The 19,916-nt window shown below is 34.2% G+C and overlaps 1 protein-coding gene across 24 annotated transcripts in view; it reads right to left on the reverse strand.

Moving 5' to 3' along the window:
* Window positions 1-1,118: 1,118 nt before the first annotated feature.
* The window catches only part of LOC149081418 (UBX domain-containing protein 4-like), a 40,822-nt gene continuing 22,024 nt past the window's right edge, over window positions 1,119-19,916 (reverse strand). For 8 of the 24 annotated variants that reach the window (XM_089238250.1, XM_089238245.1, XM_089238248.1 and 5 more), the window contains 5 exons: window positions 18,438-18,560; window positions 16,638-16,740; window positions 13,751-13,882; window positions 11,255-11,496; window positions 1,119-1,573 (listed from right to left, as the gene is read on the reverse strand). In XM_089238250.1, the coding sequence (XP_089094376.1) occupies window positions 1,441-1,573; window positions 11,255-11,496; window positions 13,751-13,882; window positions 16,638-16,740; window positions 18,438-18,560 (733 nt within the window). In that variant the 3' untranslated portion in view covers window positions 1,119-1,440. Of the gene's footprint in view, window positions 1,574-7,615; window positions 7,723-11,254; window positions 11,497-13,750; window positions 13,883-16,637; window positions 16,741-18,437; window positions 18,561-19,916 lie in introns of all 24 variants that reach the window. The other 16 variants (XM_089238258.1, XM_089238253.1, XM_089238256.1 and 13 more) reach the window with 3 other exon arrangements.

A 19,916-nucleotide genomic window follows, 5' to 3' on the forward strand; every position in this document is an offset into this window, starting at 1 on the left:
AAAATTCAATTTCTCAGTATATTTCGGGCCGAAAAAATACCATCTTTTAATACAATTTCTGCTTTGACAGAATCATTAATTGCAATCTATTACATATGTATTATTTGGCATTATATCGATGATTCCCTCCTCAATAATATAAATTTTGTTGATTAGTTTTGGTAAAAAAGTAGGGCAAAAACTAGAAAGTAGGACATTTTACCAAAAAGTAGGATGAGTGTGTGGAAGCCCTGTATTTATTTTCAATAGAAATTTTGTATTGAAAATGCAACATTTGAGGTTTTTGATATGACAGTTTGAACCGTCAAGTGTCAAAAATCTCTACTAACGCTGATCAAAAGTAACTAAGAATGGGAGCATTTTGATCATGTACTACTTTAAGATACGTTAGTGTCAAAAAGTCATCAGTTGCCATATCAATGATGCCAAATAAAATGAATAACCATTTGCTACAATACTATAAATACACAAGAAATGAAATAAAATCACAACAGTATTAAAAAAACCACTGTCCACTATTTTGAAATCCGTTTTTGAAGGGTGTTCCCGTCATCCAATTTTGCAGATATGTTGTTCAGTAATTACTGATTAAAAAGCAATTTACAAAGATTCTGTTGCGATTTTGCTGACGGTTGAAGGTTTTGTTAGCCTGAACACAGAAATTTCAAATCGCATGAAGTTGTGCTTGCAGAGAGATGACATCGCTCTCTGCAATTCATACAACTGGATAAAATGCAGACATTCCTTGTAAGGAAAATTTAAAATTCTCGATTCTGTCAATAATACACTCGAAAATCATGCATCGAAAAATCACCAGGACCGAAAATAGGAGACCTTTCAAAAACATCGCTTCAATTCAACAGTCAAAACACCAAATTGATACTGGTTTTCTAGAAGAAAACTTCAATCTTTTTCTTGCCAAAGTAAAACATATCGTAGTGATTTGGCAACAACTTAGCATTATAAACTACACCTTTTTTTCTTCAAAAATAAGTGGTTTTTTTACAATAATGTTGAAAGATTTCAGAAGTATGGGAAAATAATTAGAAAATGCAAGAGAGAATCTGTAGATAAGACTATTCAGTGAAGACACAAAAACTATTTTCACAGGCATCATATTACAGTTCATCAAAATTTTATTCAACAACAGAAACGTCTTGAATTTTTTTCATCCTCTTACAGAGAAAATAATTTACATTCAAAAAGTGTCTTACAAATGAAAAACAAAAAACTGAAATATTCAAAACGTTCTACATTTTGTCTCGTTCTGGCACCTTCACTTAAGCCTTTATAAATTCTTTTCTCCATAGATTTCAAATAAATCATTTCAAAACACACATATACATACAATATTTTTGTTTCATGCACGAGTACAACTGCATATAAAATAAACCCAACCAAATATATCTCAGAAGGTTCGCGTGTGTCTCTTGATCAACACTACATTTGCTGTGTCGAATTACCATTCCAGGTATTGTTATCATCGTCATCTGTTGGTCGGTTGTTGATCCGGAACACATTGCCTTCCCTGTACACTCTCTGTGGATCTCTCCTGCGAACTCCTTCCTCTGGGCTATGGATAAATTTAAATCATGTTCTTTAGAATCATGTTAGCATACACGGTGAAAATACTTTTATGACATAAATGTAAAATTATCGGGAAAGCTTAAAAAAAATGGACATTCTGAAAAATGAACATTAATTTTAGAGATTATACAACAGCAATTACTTAATAGTACACTGATATATAGAAGGGTGTTTGTAAACTTTTTAGAAAAAATTAGAGGGGTGATAATGCTCATCAAGATTAACAATGTTTACAACGCAACCTACGGTCGCAATCCAATCAGTGTGTCGGGAAAGCAAAACTTAGAAACCAGTCCAACAAGCACAAATCCTCACTTCTGACACCATTTCTGTCCACAAGACATATATAAATCCACTGAACAACTTCTTGCGGTACATGAAAGCATTAGTTTACACTCTGCGGATATTGTTTCAGCAGAAAAAATTAATATGATTCCAGGAGCCTATGAGAGGGTGCGCCAGGCTTTCATTCGCAGATGTGAACTTGCGCAGTGGCACCCTACGCTGTTACTTTGAGCAATACTTTGAGTTTTTTGATAATCTGCATGGGATTGTGCAATTTATGATTTCGTTGTGTCACTTTTTGTCACTGTTGAAACTTCAATGGGGATAATTTACTTTATGCTTTTCTGGCACTGAGTGGATTGCAACCATAGGTTCCACTGTAAATATTGGTTGTTTTGATAGGTACTATTACTCCTCTGATTTTTTTTTAAACAGTTTAGGAACACCCTATTTGTGTAGTTTTTTACTCGAAGAAGTTCTTCGCAGGAAATTCATTTAATTCCTCATAAAAAAGTAATGTAATAGGTTACTTTTCAATTTTCAGATTGAATGCAGATATCAAATGACAGAGGAAATAATACAAATGATAATTTTATAAATATGTGCAAATTTCTGAAATGCTTAGTCTGTAATTTGCCTTTGAAGCACCCCCCCCCCCCATTTCAGAACTTTTATCGCTACACAGAGATATTTACTCATATCTAAAATGGGTTCATCATTTCTTGTTTCTGATGCCAACGGTTCTATGTTCTCAGACACAGCAAGCCACAAAAAAAGGAAACCAGACCCTTTAATTTTCCACAAACAGATCTGTCGTCTCAAAAAAATGTTTCTCAGAACTTCATACATTCCTTGAACACAACAGTTTACTATTTCACTCATCATTGTTTATGATTTAGCCATCATGTTCACTGGGTTTCTATTCTGTGCATAGTTTAAACAGAAATATGCAAACTTTTCAGTCCGCAGGCGAGATATGCAGTATTTCTGTACCTCGATGGCCAGGAACTTTTATGTATATTGTGACCATATGACATGTATTTTATGGACATTTATGTATTGTATAGGACATGTCCGTAATTTTGGGGGCATTTTTTCTAGTATTTTTACAAAATTTCTCATTTTCAATAAGGCTCACTTGAGAGAGAACTTTTGAAATCAAGAATTAAAAATTTTTCTTTCATGACTTTTAGTCGTAATCATCATAGCATATCATAATTTTTTAGCTACTACATAAACATATTTACCTCACATATTTGTTAAACATATATGTTTTGTTTGGTGAATTATACAAACTTTCACCCTTTGCGTCTTGTGGAAGCTCCCCACTTCACACCACTAGCAATTGCTCAGCAATTTCAGCAATAGCTGGCAAATTTGCTTGCCTTTGACAATTATTTGGATGTAATCAGCAACTTTACTTGCCTTTGAAAATTTTTTGGCTATAATTAACAACTTAACATTAGAACCGCAGCACTTTCGGTATACCTAGAACTGCTAACTGGGTCAAATTGACCCAAATGATGAAAAAACTGGTGGTGTTTCATAGCGAAAATAGGAATTTCTTTTTGGTTCCTGGGATTTCTCCTACTTTCATTCAATGTTGTTTAATTGTGTATTCACAATGGGAAACTATATTTCCTGATGAATATAAAATAGGCTTCAAATTAGCTAAAAAATTATGCAATTTTCAGTAAAAATAAGATTTACAGGGTCAAAATTTTTCCTCATTCCAACTTTTTCCAGCCGGGGGGGGGGGGGGGGGGAAACAAAGACATGTACTCAATGTTTGTATATATATATTTTTAGTGTATTTTCAAAAGCTAGGAAGGCCCCCTTCCCAAATGACGGGCCTGAAGATTTAATATACATTTTTTACATTGTTCAGTACAAAAACTGTTTCAGTAACCTCATAATATGACAAAGATGTAAAATAAGCGTGTCAAATTAAGTATGAGAAAATCTATAATATGATTCTGTCAAATAAGTATTGATTTCTTACTGATAAGTGGAATTTATGATGAGTAGTTTGGAGCAAATGTTTTTTCATTATTCTTGCACATTCACCGCATGTTAATGTTGCACAACACATGAAAAAATCAAGTTTTGTTTTCACATTTTGATGTTACCTGGCATCAGACTATTTATTTTTGATGGACCATGAACAGTTACATGATCAATAGTGCACGAACGTTTCCTTTTGTGCAAGAGCAACATGTATTGTGAACGCAGCTCTTCAATAAGATTTTTGAGAAACTCAGTTCCAAAAATAGTTCTGGCCTTTTGTACTGCTCTATACAAAATACAGGAATTTTTTATAGTGAAATCTAGGATGCTATAGAAAACATGGACGGGCCATCCCCGTGATGCTACCTTCGCTGAATATTTTCTGGCCATTTGATCGGTTACAACTATGACAAACTTTGTTGTATTGTAATGTGAACTAGTGTCTGGAAGCTTTTTGGGGCTTCCACTGCCGATATCGATTGTCAGATGAAGCGTGCTAAGTAATAAAATATTTGTATCCTTTTTTTTAAAATAAATTTTCATTGTGACATCATTTGTTTCCCGTAGCGATGTTTCATGCAAATTTAGTTTCATTATATTCATTGTGTCAGATAATATCACTGTTCGATTTCGTCGCACCCTCCCTACTAAACTTGTATTTTTAGGCCTTTAGCATTTGAGCCAGCTTCAGTGTAGTGAAAAAAGGTGTCGGTTGATGCATTTCTGCCCTTGTTCTCAAATTTCTAGATCAGTTGCACCACTATGTGCTTCGAAAGAGAGATTCGTGGTTTGCTGATTCTTCCCAAAGTTTGGAAATTCGTTCAAAATGCATTTGGTGTAAGCCAGAATTTTTTTTTTTTTTCTGAGACATTGTTTGCCTGCAGAGATTTCAACTACATGTTTTTTCTAGGGTTAAGCTTTTACCGTCCCTAAACCTTTCTTGAATCCCATCAGAATACCAGGTATTCAAGTCTACAAAGGAAAGAATACTTAGCTCTACTTGCCGTTCCTTCATTAAAAAAAGATAATCTCCTTGGACAATAAATTGACCTTAACCTTGAAAGACCTTTATTCTTAACTATCTTTATTTAGAAATACTTCTTTAGAAGGGGTAACCACTTCCAAGAAAATACTACACCCCCCCCCCCCTACCACTTTTTTCTATAAAATAGTATATTGGGTCAAAATGACTCAAACCGTGGTTCTAGGTATAAGTGCTTAGAGCTCTGAAACGAGATGTGAAGAGAATAAAATTTTCGTGAATATACATATGATATCACGAAAATTTTTTAATAATCTGCACTCAAGTTTTCGAGATAAATGGAAACGAAGTTTGATTTGGGTGTAAAATTGATACACTCCGCGGTTCTAGTGCTAACTTGCAGCTGAAAATTTTTTGGCCATAATTTGTGTGCATGTATGGACCCAAATTTTCTGTTTCTTGCATTTTTATGAAGGAAATATTGTCAACCTAGTAGGGATTTATTGTGTTGTGTGAATTGATACTTTTCTACCAGAACACCTTTCGCGGGCAGTAGTTTGCCCATCACTAGTTTATACCACAGAGCAAATCAGCTATACACTATTTTTTACAACATGCCTGGATGTTCTACACTCACTCATTGCTCCTTATTTTTTCGCTCATAAAAAACCAAATCACTGGTCACAATGTGATGGACTATTCTATTCTATCTAAATTCTAGACTTTGCCATGCTTCTTGAGATAATGTCTCGGCAAGTTTTGAAAGGTGTCAAAAACGGTATCAATGCAGATCTGCACATGCTTCTCCACATTACAGAATTTGACCACCAAAACATCACGAGTCAAAATTTAACCTCATACCAAATGCTCCTTTGCAGCTGACATCACTATATACAGATGCTTCTTATACACCAAGGTATATCAAGCAGCAAATTTCAAAACATACCAACAGAGCTCCCAGCAAAATCTGCTTGATCATTTCCCTGACCAAAACTCAAAAATTTCTGACTTTCTCTGGCTAAAAGCTCAGAAGAAAAAAATATAATTGAAAATCTTCAAATTTCTAATTTTCAAGTTTGTTTCCCCCTCTCCCCTTAACACTTTTCCCTAACCTTTATCAAATATTTTAGATTTTCTCTGGCCATCTTCTATTTTAATGACTTTCAGGTCACTGGGAACTCTGCAACAGTAATTTTTATAAGTTGAAATCTCTATCCTATATCTCCCTCTATCTATCACAAATCAATACTATATTAATTTACTTAAATCTTTTAATGCAACCCCCCCCCCCAGAAAAATGGAACCTTATACTTATACATATGTGCATTAACTCCATTTTTACATAGGAAATTTAAAAAACCATGAAGTTACTGGTATCAGTTTTTTCTTTGCAACAACCCATCTACATGAAGTTCAGTTTATGCTGTATTTCCCCCCCCCCCCGTACAAAAGTTGTCACTGGTCATGTGGGTTGAATGGAAGTCGTTGGCTCAAGATGGTTGACAAAACGAGCCAACAGTAGTTTTCACGGCACAAAGGATTATGGGAGAAGAGGTCGGAGTCACCAACCATTCCTCTCCAAAAAACATGGGCTTCTTTTGAAGGATCCACTCCCTATCCCTGCCCTTTTTCCCCTACAAGAAAAAAAAGTTGCCATGCAGGTATAAATCAACAAAACAACCCCCAATTTTGCACATGTAAACAAGCAATACGCATCTTTGCAGCTTAGGGATAAGTCATACGTTACACCATAGTTTCCCAACCTTTTTTGTCGAACTGTCCCCTTCTTCAGAAATTTTTTTCTCCCATCGCCCCCAACGCAATCTAACCCATAGGATCCTATGTTAAACTCGTAGCTTCTACCGCCCCCTAGGAACATTCCATCGCCCCCCCAGGGGGGCGTTAACGCCCACGTTGGTAATCACTGCGTTACACTCAGGACTTGGATTCAAGGAAATATGCATTTGTGGATATTGAAAAATAGATAAATCAAAAAGATAAACAGTTTATTGAAATGTACATTAAATTAATAAAACTGTTCAAACACAAGCATTCTGAGCTTTCAAAATTAGTTTCGGGGTGTTATGATAGAACAGTGTTTCTCAACCGCCGGCCCCTAACACTAGTCACACTGGGCCATGAGTGATTCAGTTTCATTTTTCCCATTAATTTCTCATTAGTTGTGTGCATGACCGGGCCTTTCGCTTACGCAAAAGAGACTTACCAGGCCACAGGCTTCCAAAGGTTGAGAATCACTGTGATAGAATGCTCGCCAGAAGTTATCTTGCCAAGGATAAAACTACCATAAAGTAAAAAAAATACATCTTCAGCACAAGCTTCCCCCTTTCCAATAATGGTGGCCTAAAAAAACATTCAGGAATCAGGTGAAAACAATATTCTCACCTTTCAGATAAAAATGTCCCTTCCCCAGCCCATTATAAGTACAAGTTTAAAGATAGAAACCCAAAAAACTTTCCGTCTCTTGATTTAGCATAATGAAATTGTATAACATATGCTTTTACAAGGACATTTGTAGATTATTTTCCTGTTGTTACCTCCTCCACCCACAAACAAATACAAGGGAAAAAAATTAAACACAACCAATTAAAAAATAAATTTGACATGCAGAATGAAGAGAAACATTGAACTGGTAAAAAAAAAAAAATAAGAGTTGCAAAAAAGAATATCATAATGAACATCCATTTTGTAGACGAAAAATTAAGACAGAGAGAAAGCGACAAAATAAAAACTCACTGAGCTGCGTTAGACTGCGATAAAGTTTGGATATTATTGGGAAGTGAGTTTTTTGGTTTGGTTCCAGGAGTCGATCCATTTGTTTCCACGTTTTTCTCGGCATCTATCTGTTGGTGGAAAAGATGTCTCAGCTATATAAACATTTCTTTTCTTTAAAATTCATCGGCTGCTGCTACCATTCTACTCACACTCACATTGTTTTGATTATAAAAAGAAACGGCAAAACCTCAATTATCCTTAATGATTGGGAACTGAACCTTCGCCAGTAAATTAAAATTATATGTGTATGTGGAAGTGAATAAATTTATATAGAGACCCATTACCATCTAAACTAATTACAATAAAATATATGCATAACGTATACTTTAGATTTGTTACTATCACTTTTAGTGCTGAGTCTATTGAATTCGGCCTAAGATTTCAAGTCTGTGATAACAATCAATGAGAGATATATAGAGCGATTAAGAAAGAAATTGTGATTACGAAATAGGCAATTTTCACCAGATGAGCTGGTAGTTCCAGAGCATCTGCATGTTGTCTGTACATCAAAGAGGTCTATCTCAAACCCCTCAAGTCATGAGAATGAAGCAGAGCCATTGCTTCATGCTCATTGACCCTTTTTTTATGATCAATGCTTCCTGATCCAAAGCCTGACGGACAACTGGAGCTGTTGTGGATACAGACAAAAAAAAAGAAAAACCCAAATAAGCAACCCTGTGGAATTCAACAGCATCAACTCACTTTGAATGTGTTTGATACGACTGTCATTAATTAGAACAATAAGGTAATTAGAAAATACACATTCAGATGTGCCACCAGTGTTCAAAGTAGCTTAGGCCATGCAAATATTCATTTTGTGAGTAGAGGAAGAACTAAATTCAAGAACAAAGGGAATATGATGATTCAAATATCTAATACTCGATTGCCTCTAGGGGAAAGGGGAGAAAAATAAGTTATATATTGCGAAGGCATCGGTTAACAAAGTTCTAGGTAGAGGATAATCAAGGTTTTACTGTATACTATATTTTCAAAAGCAATTTGGTCACCAAAAAAGTTTTGACTACATTATCATACATAGCAGTGGGATTCTACACTTCTTGTTGGGTGACTATCTGAATATAATAAGAATGATATGTATACCCTAAACTAATTTGAAACCCCTTGTGAATTGAGCAAAGGAACTATTATGGTTTTTTTCTCCCCTCCAACCATTAATAATATTAATGTCAAATTCGGCCCACAGTCCTGCCTTCTAGAACAACCATAGTGCTACATCGGTCGCAAGTGCCTGATGGTAAAGTGATATAGAACAGTCAGATATCCGTCAAGCTTTTCCAATCACGCATTTGTGAGGGAAAACCCCTACAGTACTGAATTAGGGATGGGGCGAATAGTGATTCGGCTGAATACTGAATATCAATTTGCCTGAAATTCATTACAATTATAAATAAAATTGACGTTTTAAATTGAAAATAAAATTAATGAAAATTTCAAATGATTGAAATTGATTTTTATTGCCATGATACTGACAATCAAATTTAACGATAATATATTAATATTGAATTTTATAAAGAGAATCTATTTTTTTTAACACTTCTTACAATTTTGCATCTACTCGTAATTAAGAAAATGTTAACCATTATTTACTTTCAACTAGTAATGAATAATAAAATTTGTGACTCATTTCCTTGTTTTTCTTCCTTACATGTTTTTTCCTTTCGCCTTTTTCAGTAGCTTAATAAAGTTGTCAGAGATACTTTGGCTAATATTCGGCTCAGCTAATATTATAACAAGATAATTCATTCCAGAATAACATTCATTAGTCAAAAACTGATTTTCCATAGGTTTCTATAGAAAATAGTTTAACTCGTTCTAGGAATTGCCCAAAATTTCAAAGCAACTTTCATAAAACACTAAGAAGCACTGTAAAAAAGACAAATAATGACAGAAGGATGAACAACTTCACGATTGAATAAAGGAAGATGAAAAACTGAACATCTTTTTTATTACACTAATATAAGCTATGCAGTCAGGTTTGTGGGACAGTGAATAAAAAAAAAAAAGATGTGGGAGAGGTGGTGTGCTATGAAATACAAACAGCTAATTTCTCTCTCATAAACATGCAGATGGAAAAAATAAGTTCTTAGAATGTCCAGACTCCAGTTTGGTATAAAGAATTGCTGTATGCACTAAAACCATTTAAGTCTAAGACTTTTTTAAAATGCATTTTCTCTCAGCTTAACATCAAATGGCTCAAAATCTTTTTGAAAGAAGAGGGTATCTTGGAAGCAATTCTGAGGTGGAAAAATATTAATCTGGCTCAAGTGGCAGTTACTCACTAGGATTAATTTTGATTGGTACGAAAATTTAGCTTGCAACACAGCTGTTTCATGAGAGCTGATGCACCTATATCAAATAAAATGTTTGTTAGCCGAGGCAGAAAAAAGGTGAGAAAAATCTTTGTTATAAAAAAATTCATAAGCTGAGACATTGATTAGCCGAGGTATAACAGTATCTTGTCTAGATACATTCTTCAATAGTGAACTTGACTTATGTAATTCACATGCTCATTTTCACCTTATTGATGTGGGATTCTATTGTCAGTTTTGTATTTTTGTGTCCAAGAAATCTCCCCCCCCCCCCGACATAACCTCTTTTACAGAGGGGATATATACCATAATAAAATATCAGTAAATTTTCAATTTATACAAAATACGATTTGCACAGATATTCAGCCGAATACCTAAGGCCGAACCGAATATTTGACAAAAGGGCCAAATATATTCGTCCCATCTCTATACTGGATATCATACCAATAACTTGCCATTGACTAAAAAAAGTACCCCATCTGTAGTTCCATCAAAATTTTTAATTAGTTTTAATCTAAGTTATGTAATTGAAATCTTGTTTTGGTAGAACTGACTTGTGTGCATCATCCACAGGAGACAATGGTCGTAGCAATTAAAGACACACATAAGCCTTTTTTCAAATAAATACTAAGGTTTTACCATATTTTTCTACTAAGACATTGACTATACTTCTTAGTGGTGGGAAAAAAATACAAGTACCCACCAATCGAAATTGTCACCCAATTCGTTTGTTTTATTTGTTCATTCATTTATAAGATGTGGACACCACACATTTTCATTCTTAATCAGTTTAATATGCACTTTATACTGTAAGAACTGTCGTGTGAAGCAAAAAAGTAACTAAACTGAGCAAATGGTTACTCCCACCAAACCAAAAATGTTTTTGATGGTTAATTTCAAATTAGATGGTTCATTTTTTTCTGGATTAATTTGAATTTTAAAAATTGATTTTCATCTAAACCAAAAAACTTTCCTCTCAATTTAAAAGATAAATAAATTAAAGATGTATACCATGAAAATAAATGATGAAACTTCCAGACAAAACACACAGTAAAACAACACATAGGCGTTACATGCAGAACACAGAATTGCAATATCCCCCACCCTTCAAGCACACTGCAGCAATGAAAACAGGACTGAACAGACAAAAGACACTTAATAGGAAAAAGAAAAACTCTTGCCTGTGTTTGAACTACACACTAGTGAAGATAACTGATTTGTGGCTTCATGACACAACTGAACTGAAATAAACTCTCACTTGTCTACGTACCCATCGGTACTTTTCTTCGAAGATGACTGTGAGGGCGCAGGTGTGCCCTGGATACCACTGGGTCCAGGTTCAGGAGCAGCAGTAGGTTCCTGCTGGGCCTCATTTTCCTGCGAGGAGGCATCTCTGCGGAACACTGACATGATTGCCCTCCACATGTCCAACAAGGGAGAGACAAGCATCCAGAATATATAATTGAAGAAACCACCTCCACCACTGGAGATGGCTACCATCCGTGAGGAGCCCTGAAGCGAGGCAAACAAAGAAATTACAGAAGAAAAAAAGAAAAACCTCAACATGCAGATTTCAATGCAAGACCACGAATTTTTTCGGAAAAATGAAAATAAAACATAGAAATAAAAAGGCCATCTAATGAACATTCAGGCAAACAGTAATAGCATGCAATAAATCCATTCTCTTGAAATTTAGCAAATGGTAATTATCATTTATAGAGAAGGCAGTTTTCAAGATAATGGGGATGTAGATCAAGATCATGAAGCACCAATTTATGTTTCCTTAAAAATGTGCAATCTCTAATAAACAAAATCAAATTTTTTTCAGTTGGTCTTATGAAAAGAAAGATTTATAATTGATACGTTTAAACAACTTTTTTAGAGCTCTTCTCATCCCATATTACTGAACCTAGTAGTTAGTACCTCAATTATCCGAGTGCTTTTCATATAATTGTTTTGAAAAGTATGTGCAGAGAGTAAAATGATGGATAGAAAAAAACATTTTTCATTATAACTGGAATAGGAATAATACAAGCTGGTTCAACCATAACTGAAATGTATAGCAAGAGCTTCATGTTTAATGTGAAAGTACAGTTTAAAAAGTACCCACAGTAACATTTGAAATTTAGCAGTGTCATACTGAATCCATTTCGCATTTTTATTGTGTTGTATAGTAATTAAAAGTAATCTTTGTGAAAACACATTTTCATCATTCAAGTCTTCATTTTACCTAATATAATAGGGAGTTTGCTAAGTCAGAAATTATCCACGTTTTTGGGAATCCGAAGTAGGATACCCAAAAATACATTACATTGACTTACATGAGCGCAGGTAATTCAGAGGTTCTACTTATGTAAATACTGCATAAACTTTTATCTCAATCATAAAAAAATTATATTGCATCTAATTTTCAATGAAAATTGCAGGATGAAATGCATCATGGTCAAAATGCTGGCATATGTTCATTGACTGCTGAATCACTTCATGCATAGAGCTAATGCTATAATATTGATTTTACATCGACTGAATGAATACTCGAACATTCATTCATTCAACATGCATGCAGTCATTATAAACATTCTTCCTGATCGTAGTATGTTGTGCATGTGAACAGTCACTTACAATTAACTATACAATCCAGTTCTGTCTCAACAAAAAGGGTGAACTATCAAGTCCAGAAGCCCAGTGACAATATTGCTTTACTGTTGATGTAAATTATCACAGGCTGGTAAGAGCTCCCAGAGAGCATCACTTATTACTGTTCATGACCAATCAAAGTTGTCACAGGACATTTAGAATATAACTTTGTTTCTCATTAAAAAAAATGATTTAAAATAAAATAATTTTGCAACAAAAGACAGAAAAAAATATATTGAAGATCACCACACTTTAAATTTGTAGTGAAACTACTTTCCAGATCCAGGTAGTGACTTCTTTATCATTAAATGTTGTAAGAAAAAAGTTCTTTTCGACATTGTATCAACATCTTCATATGTATTTGAAACATATATAGATTAACGGTCGCAAATTATTTGTACAAGAATTACTAAATGAAAATTTATAGTCATTAAAAATTCATTAACACCAGCCTCCAGCAATTTAAGAAAATGAAGAAGCTCGTGTCTAAACAAACAATGCAAACAGAATAAAGAAATAGCATAGAAATAGGAATACTTGAAATATCTTTCAATGGTGGAATAAATAAATGCAATGTTCATGAAGCCACAAATAAATTATCAGAGCAGTTGATAAATAACAAAATTCCTTGTGTACAATCACACGTGATGAAATTTCATTTAAATGTACTCAAATTTTACCAAAAAAAGAAAACCTTATAAATATGACATTAAGAGATTACACAAAACATCTTTTTTGAACATATTGTTAACTGCCTCAAATATTTCTTTTGAAGCAGACCATTTCTACTGGCCTGTTGGATGATGCACAACATTATCTTCTTATGGGCATGACCTTTGCATCTCCACCATTCATTAATCATAGAATTTAATCTGATCTCAGTTTCACAATGGAAACTTTGATACACATATATATCAGAAGTAACTCTCAAACAAAGAATTAATTAATTTATCAATTATCCTGATATTAATATCAGAAGAACTCATGGGAGATAATTGGAAATTTGATCAGCTTATTCTACAAATTTTCTATGTTCAATTATTTATTACAGCATATCAATTTCTTCAAAGAATATGTCAATATCAATGTACCAAATTTTGCATTTTCTAGAATTTGGTCCATTACTTACTGGCAGAACAAGGAGAGCTGCTGACGGCGCTAGTTGCAGGTCCCTCAGTGTCTGACTGTAATCTGATGCGGCGAACTGGCGCCTCGGGAAAGTAGTACACAGGTTGAAGTCAGGGAACGATGGACGAATAGTCTAATAAACATGACAAATATAATTATATATTTGATCAGTATTTATTGTCCCAAAAAATTAATTTTTAAGACATAAAACAAAGAATACTATAACTGAACTTGATTAAAATCAAATCATTAATATGAGCGCATAATAAATGTAATTTTCAGTTAATTAACATTAACTTCATAACTACAGTTCGTTATTTGCTTGAAATTTTATGCTTTATAAAAGCACTCAAATACACTCATGTCCATAAATTAAGGATAATGCCAGCTCCGGCAAATAAAGGTTCAGAAACAAAACAAACGTTCTCCTTTACAAAAACTTACTATTACATGGTTGGTATGATGGTTAATACATTGTATGTCTCCCATACGATGAAATACAGTTCGTACAACGCCTAGGCATGCTGAGTATCAAATTATCGATCTGATCTTGGGGAAGATCACTCCACTCAGCAAGCAATGCTCTCCGAAGTTCCGGTACACATGTAGGAGGTGGTTGACGGGCTGCAACTCGTCGGCCAAGCATGTCCCACACATGCTCTATCGGATTCAAGTCAGGTGAGAATGCTGGCCATTCCATACGGGTTATATCCTCGGATTCAAGGCATTCGTTTACGATGTTTGCTCGGTGAGGACGGGCGTTGTCATCCATAAACACAAATTCTACGCCCATTGCACCCCTAAACTAACCTACATGTTGTTCCAGAATGATGTCCCGATAAATTTGGGCTTTCATGGTTCCGGTTTGAACATGCAGATCTGTTCTGGAACCGAGTATAATTCCACCCCAAACGAGCAATGCTGCACCCCCGTAACGGTGTAGTTCAATGATGTTGTCTTGGTGGTAACGGGTACCTGGCGTTCTCCATATGAAAGTCTGACGTGAATCAGACTGCAAGCTAAACCTGGACTCGTCGGAAAACTGTGACGATGTCCACATTGCATGTTCTCTACTCCAGGCTAATCGCTGCTGACAGTGAGTTGCCGTGAACGGAACACATCTGACAGGCCTGCGAGCATATAGACCAATATCTTTCAAACGACTGTACACGGTTTGCCTTGAAACTGTGGTACCCGTGGCTGCAGATAGCTGACGAGACAGGTCGGATGCTGTGCTTCGTCTGCTTCTTTTGGCAGTTACTGCCAAATACCAGTCTTCATGCGGCGTTGTAACTCGGGGGCGACCTGTACTGTAACGTCTACTGACATTTCCGTTATCTTGGAATCGTTGCCAAAGCCTAGAGATGACACTTTGGGCAATTCCAAGTTCCTCGGATACTTTCACGCCCACATTCCAGGCGGCTGATAATTCTACCACGTAAAAAATCATCCACATGCGTCCTCTGTGTCATAACTATTCGTTTATGGCACTGAGCGCCTTACAGAACTCTTGTGAACAATTTCACTTCTTTGCCACCATTCCTTATATACCCCCCTCTTACACTCTCGTCATTGTGACGTACTATCGACATCATCTGGTGGCTTCCTGAAATTTGCATATCATTCTTGCAGATGTGTGTGATAATTCTACAGGTGAAATTTTTACTTTAGATTTCAATTTCCGTGTGATTCTGAATTATCCTTAATTTATGGACACGAGTGTAAAAGGTTCCATAATTATAAACAATTTTTGTGCTATTTTTTTTTAGAAAACTAGAACTAAATCATTTCCAAACTGTATGTTAAAAAGCAACTAAGCATGCTAAATAAAGAATTATTTTTTGTCCAATGGGAATCCTCTGGTGGGTGTTAAATCCTAATTCAGCATCATGTTTTGATTTTGGCATTCTACAAGCTGGTTAAAAATGCACATTTTTGACAGTCGGCCAATAGTAATTATTTATCGAAATTCCTATTAAAAAAGAATGAATAGGATAGGTATGTGTTTGTATTTGCCTCCTCCTAATCTGTTTCATCCTATATTCTTTCAAATTTTGTTACATAGTTCACCAGTATTTCACAGATTTTTAAAGAGCACCAGTTAATATGAGCAAATGCTAGATTTTTTCCCCATTCCCTTTTCTATCAACAAGAGTTGAATTGTATATACAGTCGGACACTGAAACCTAGATTCAACCATTTTCTCGATTTTAATAATTTTTGAAGCTCAGATAAAAAGGTCATATATGACAGATAATATTACCCTGATATAATGAATTATTTGTGATGAATTCACCATAAAGTGTTTATTCTGAGAAATTTTATAAATCCTTTAATTTGATATTTCTGTGGTTATATTTGCCATTCTGTCTTTGTGTGCATACTCATTATCACCTGTACAACTTTTCACTGGGAAAACACTGATTCTCTTGAATTAAGGAATGGCTTTGTTGGTTCAAAGAATGGTGTAATGTTTCTTTCTGTACAACCAATAATGTGAATCCGGTTCTTCTCTTAAGATTAGGAAAACTGTGTGGGAAAAGTACATCCACTCTCTAATGATGGATTTTAACATTACAGAATAAATGGTGTATATAATGTTCTAAATTTATATCAAGAATATTCAATCGACTCATATTTCAACAGCTTTTTTCACTTTTTACAGTTACAATTTTTTAGAACCATTAAAATATGTACTTCATTTAGTGTGGACTTTGGATTGTGCAGACGAAAATCAATGTCCCTTGGATGTTCAAAGTAATTAAAGTTTATTGCATACAGGGCAAAAATTAATCAGTGAATAACAACAAAAACATGTGGAAACTTTTAACATCAACAAATGACTTTTTCTGACGTAAATTTAAAATGAAAGATGAAGCACAACTTACATTTATGACATAGTCCCTTGCTTCTTCCAGTTTTGAGTCTGCAGAAAACTGGTTAGTAAAAGAAGAGCCATCTGGAAGACGGAACTGCAAACGAGCCATTGTACTTTAAAAAAAAGAAGACAATATGAAGCAAATAAATACACAATTCATAATATAATTAGTATGGAGAATATATATATATAAAATCAAATAGTGATGCCATAAAAAAAAGAAAAATATTACCATTCACAGTCGACAAAAAAAAGCTTCAAATAAATATTTACAATTAAACTTGATACTCAATCATCAGATTTCAAGAAACAATAACACAATATAAGAGAGTTCATTTTTATAGAAATCTGAAAAATTGAAAAATCACTGTACAAATGATTTAGAAAATCTAAGATAAGAAATTATTTTCACCATATTCCCCTGCATTAAAAGACATGCTAGGAATATCCGTATTTTCCGGCATGTCAGGAAATTCAAGTCACAGATTCAGGAAAATTCTTAAATATCTAAACTCAAAGAATTGATTGAAGTCCATCTATGTTAACATCCTTGTTTTACAAACTACGTTCATAGAATTCAGAGATCCAAATTTCACACTTGCTTTACTACAATAAATCTCCATTTATTGTCTTCGTTCTTTGTTTACTGATTCTTCATATCTTCATTTATTGCAAATGCTGGATACTCAATACATTTGTTGTCACAGACAAGATGAGCCAAATGGGAAAAATTAGTAAACTGCAATTATACTTTTACATTCCTTGACCATGTACGTGAAAGAGGAATAAGCAGAGCAAAAAATTAAAGAATTGCACTATAAAATATATTGTTATAACAAAAGCAACAGCATATTTCTTCAATCTCTTGTTCTCTTCTTCAAACAAACATGCAAAACACAATATCTGTAGTTCATATTACGCTGCTAATCATTGGAAAGCAATATATAAATGCTTAATTTTTATCATTGCTATCAAATTCCTGCACAAAACACATTTACTAGTGAAAACTAATTTTATATTAATTTGTATATTTAATCAGTATTTAATATAGATTGATATTGCTCTTGTGAATGTATCAAGAGAACCTTATTAAACCTTGCTTCTCGCAGTATTTTTTTCCTTTCAGAAAGGACCAGACTAACAATCAAAAAGCTGGTGTATCCTTATTTTTACAGCATGCCGGAGAAAATGGTAATAATTAAGAAAAGAAAAGCCTTTGAAACTGTGAATAGTTAGAAATATACCTTTCTTTGTGAAACAGAAATATTTATCCCCCCCCCCCCCCGCATCAGGAATTGTGAATAAGTGATTCAGCAGCTTACTAAGCACATAATCTATTGTAAAAGAAATGAAACACATATAAAGCCTACAGAAAAAGAAGCTGCATTTCAACTACTATAAACTTCAATAGCTATCAAGATCCTGTAACTATTGTCATGGAGAACCAGGAATTACATTTGATATATCCTGGTTTCGAATTTCTTCAAAATTTTGCTCCAGAACCAATGAATTCAGGCTAATGAAAACCAGCACACAATGCCAGTTATAATGTGAGATATGTACATAATGTAGAGCACAAACACTCATGTGCTAGCCGAAATTGAATAAATATATACATTTCAACTGAAAGTGATCATCTGTTAAGGCTCCTGTGTAATAAAAAAAAAACCTAAATAGCAAACCCCTGGAAACAGTTTTTAAAATTAAATTTGTACCAAAATGTTTCATTTTTAGACATGATCAAGAAAAGCAAACTATTCATTTCAATACTGAGCCCAGAAAAAAGAATGCACATGATGGCAAATGATACCTTCTCATGGCAGCTTCTTTAGCAGCCTTCTCCTGCTCTTCCTTGTGGCGAGCCATTTGTTGTTCTTTTTGTGCAGTTGACTCTTCTGCTTTAACTTGCTGATATCTTGCTGCTCTTTCCGCCCTTTAATATACATATGTCAATATATAGAAAACACACACACACACACACACTGAAAAAAAAAACTCTCAAAAAAATAAATCTTCAAAGGAGAAGGAAATTACTTGAAAAAATTCCTTGGCGTGACATAAAATTACAATGACCCTAACAGTATTGAGGAGGGTGCCAATACAAGTTTATGACAATTACATAATATATATTATGCCCTATCAAAAGTTATATATCGACAAAAAATCTACAAAATGTTCAGATTGGTTTCTAAACTCAAAAAAGTTCAATTTCTCCTAAAAAATAACTATCAGGGCCAAAGTTACCCAAAAGTTTCAATTTTTACCCCACCGCCCATTAACTCAAGTCAACCCGTAGAATCCTATATTATATCCATAGCTTCTACCACCCATTTCGAGAAACACTGGTTTAAACCAAGAGTTGGTGAACTTTCAAATTAAAAGAACCCCTAACCTGTCCATCACAAAAACTTGCAAATTTGAGTATATTTTACAAATTAGTATATTTAGTATATTTTTACAAATAATGAAAATTTAAAATCTGTTAATTATATTTTTATTATAAAAAGTTGTAATAATAATTATATCTTTATCAAATAAAAAGTAAATCACAAAAATTTTTCTCATTGATTTCAATCAGTGTAAGCAATGAGCTTACATTTCTTTAGAAAATTTATGAATGTCTGGTTTATAACTAACAGTATTTAATTTAAGACATGATTCAAAGTTGGCAACAGTAATTTTGCTCCCGAGAATTCACATTTAATGAAATTCAGGTTAGAAAATGATTGGTACCATAAATATATAAGTACAAAGATGGACATTTTTTCAACTAATGACAAGAGCCTGAAAAACTATATATTTCCACATATTTTAAAATCATTGAGAGCTTTCTAGTACCAAAACTAACAACGTTTGAACTCCATTAAGTCTTTGCTTTGTTCGTCATAAGTCTTGTTTTCAATTTTAATTCAGAGCCAAATGCAAGTAGCAGTTTATTCACCCCTATCATTTGCTCTGCACAAGTTTTTCCACATGACTTGCAAAGAAGTTGGTGCATATTCCAACATGTACCAATTCGTTAGAGGTTCCGCAGAGGAATATGGACGAGGTACATGTCTGGTTTAGTAGTTGAGAAGTTGGTGAGTTAACTCCTCAGTGGAGAAACTTTCTACATAACCAATGTGTTGTTGCCCCCTATTTCTGTTATACCTCCATGTCAGGAATGATTTGGATATGAACTAACCTGGTATCAAACTCAAGACACCCCCTAAACACCCTTTGATACAGTAAGCAATCATCAGTATGGGATACTGTGCCTCCCACTCCTGATCTAGAAATATTTGATACT

The sequence above is a fragment of the Pholcus phalangioides genome, unplaced genomic scaffold (genome assembly GCF_987345545.1).
Source record: "Pholcus phalangioides strain wild (caught in Gottingen) unplaced genomic scaffold, Ppha-v1.0 ptg000010l_1, whole genome shotgun sequence".
NCBI lineage: Eukaryota > Metazoa > Arthropoda > Arachnida > Araneae > Pholcidae > Pholcus > Pholcus phalangioides.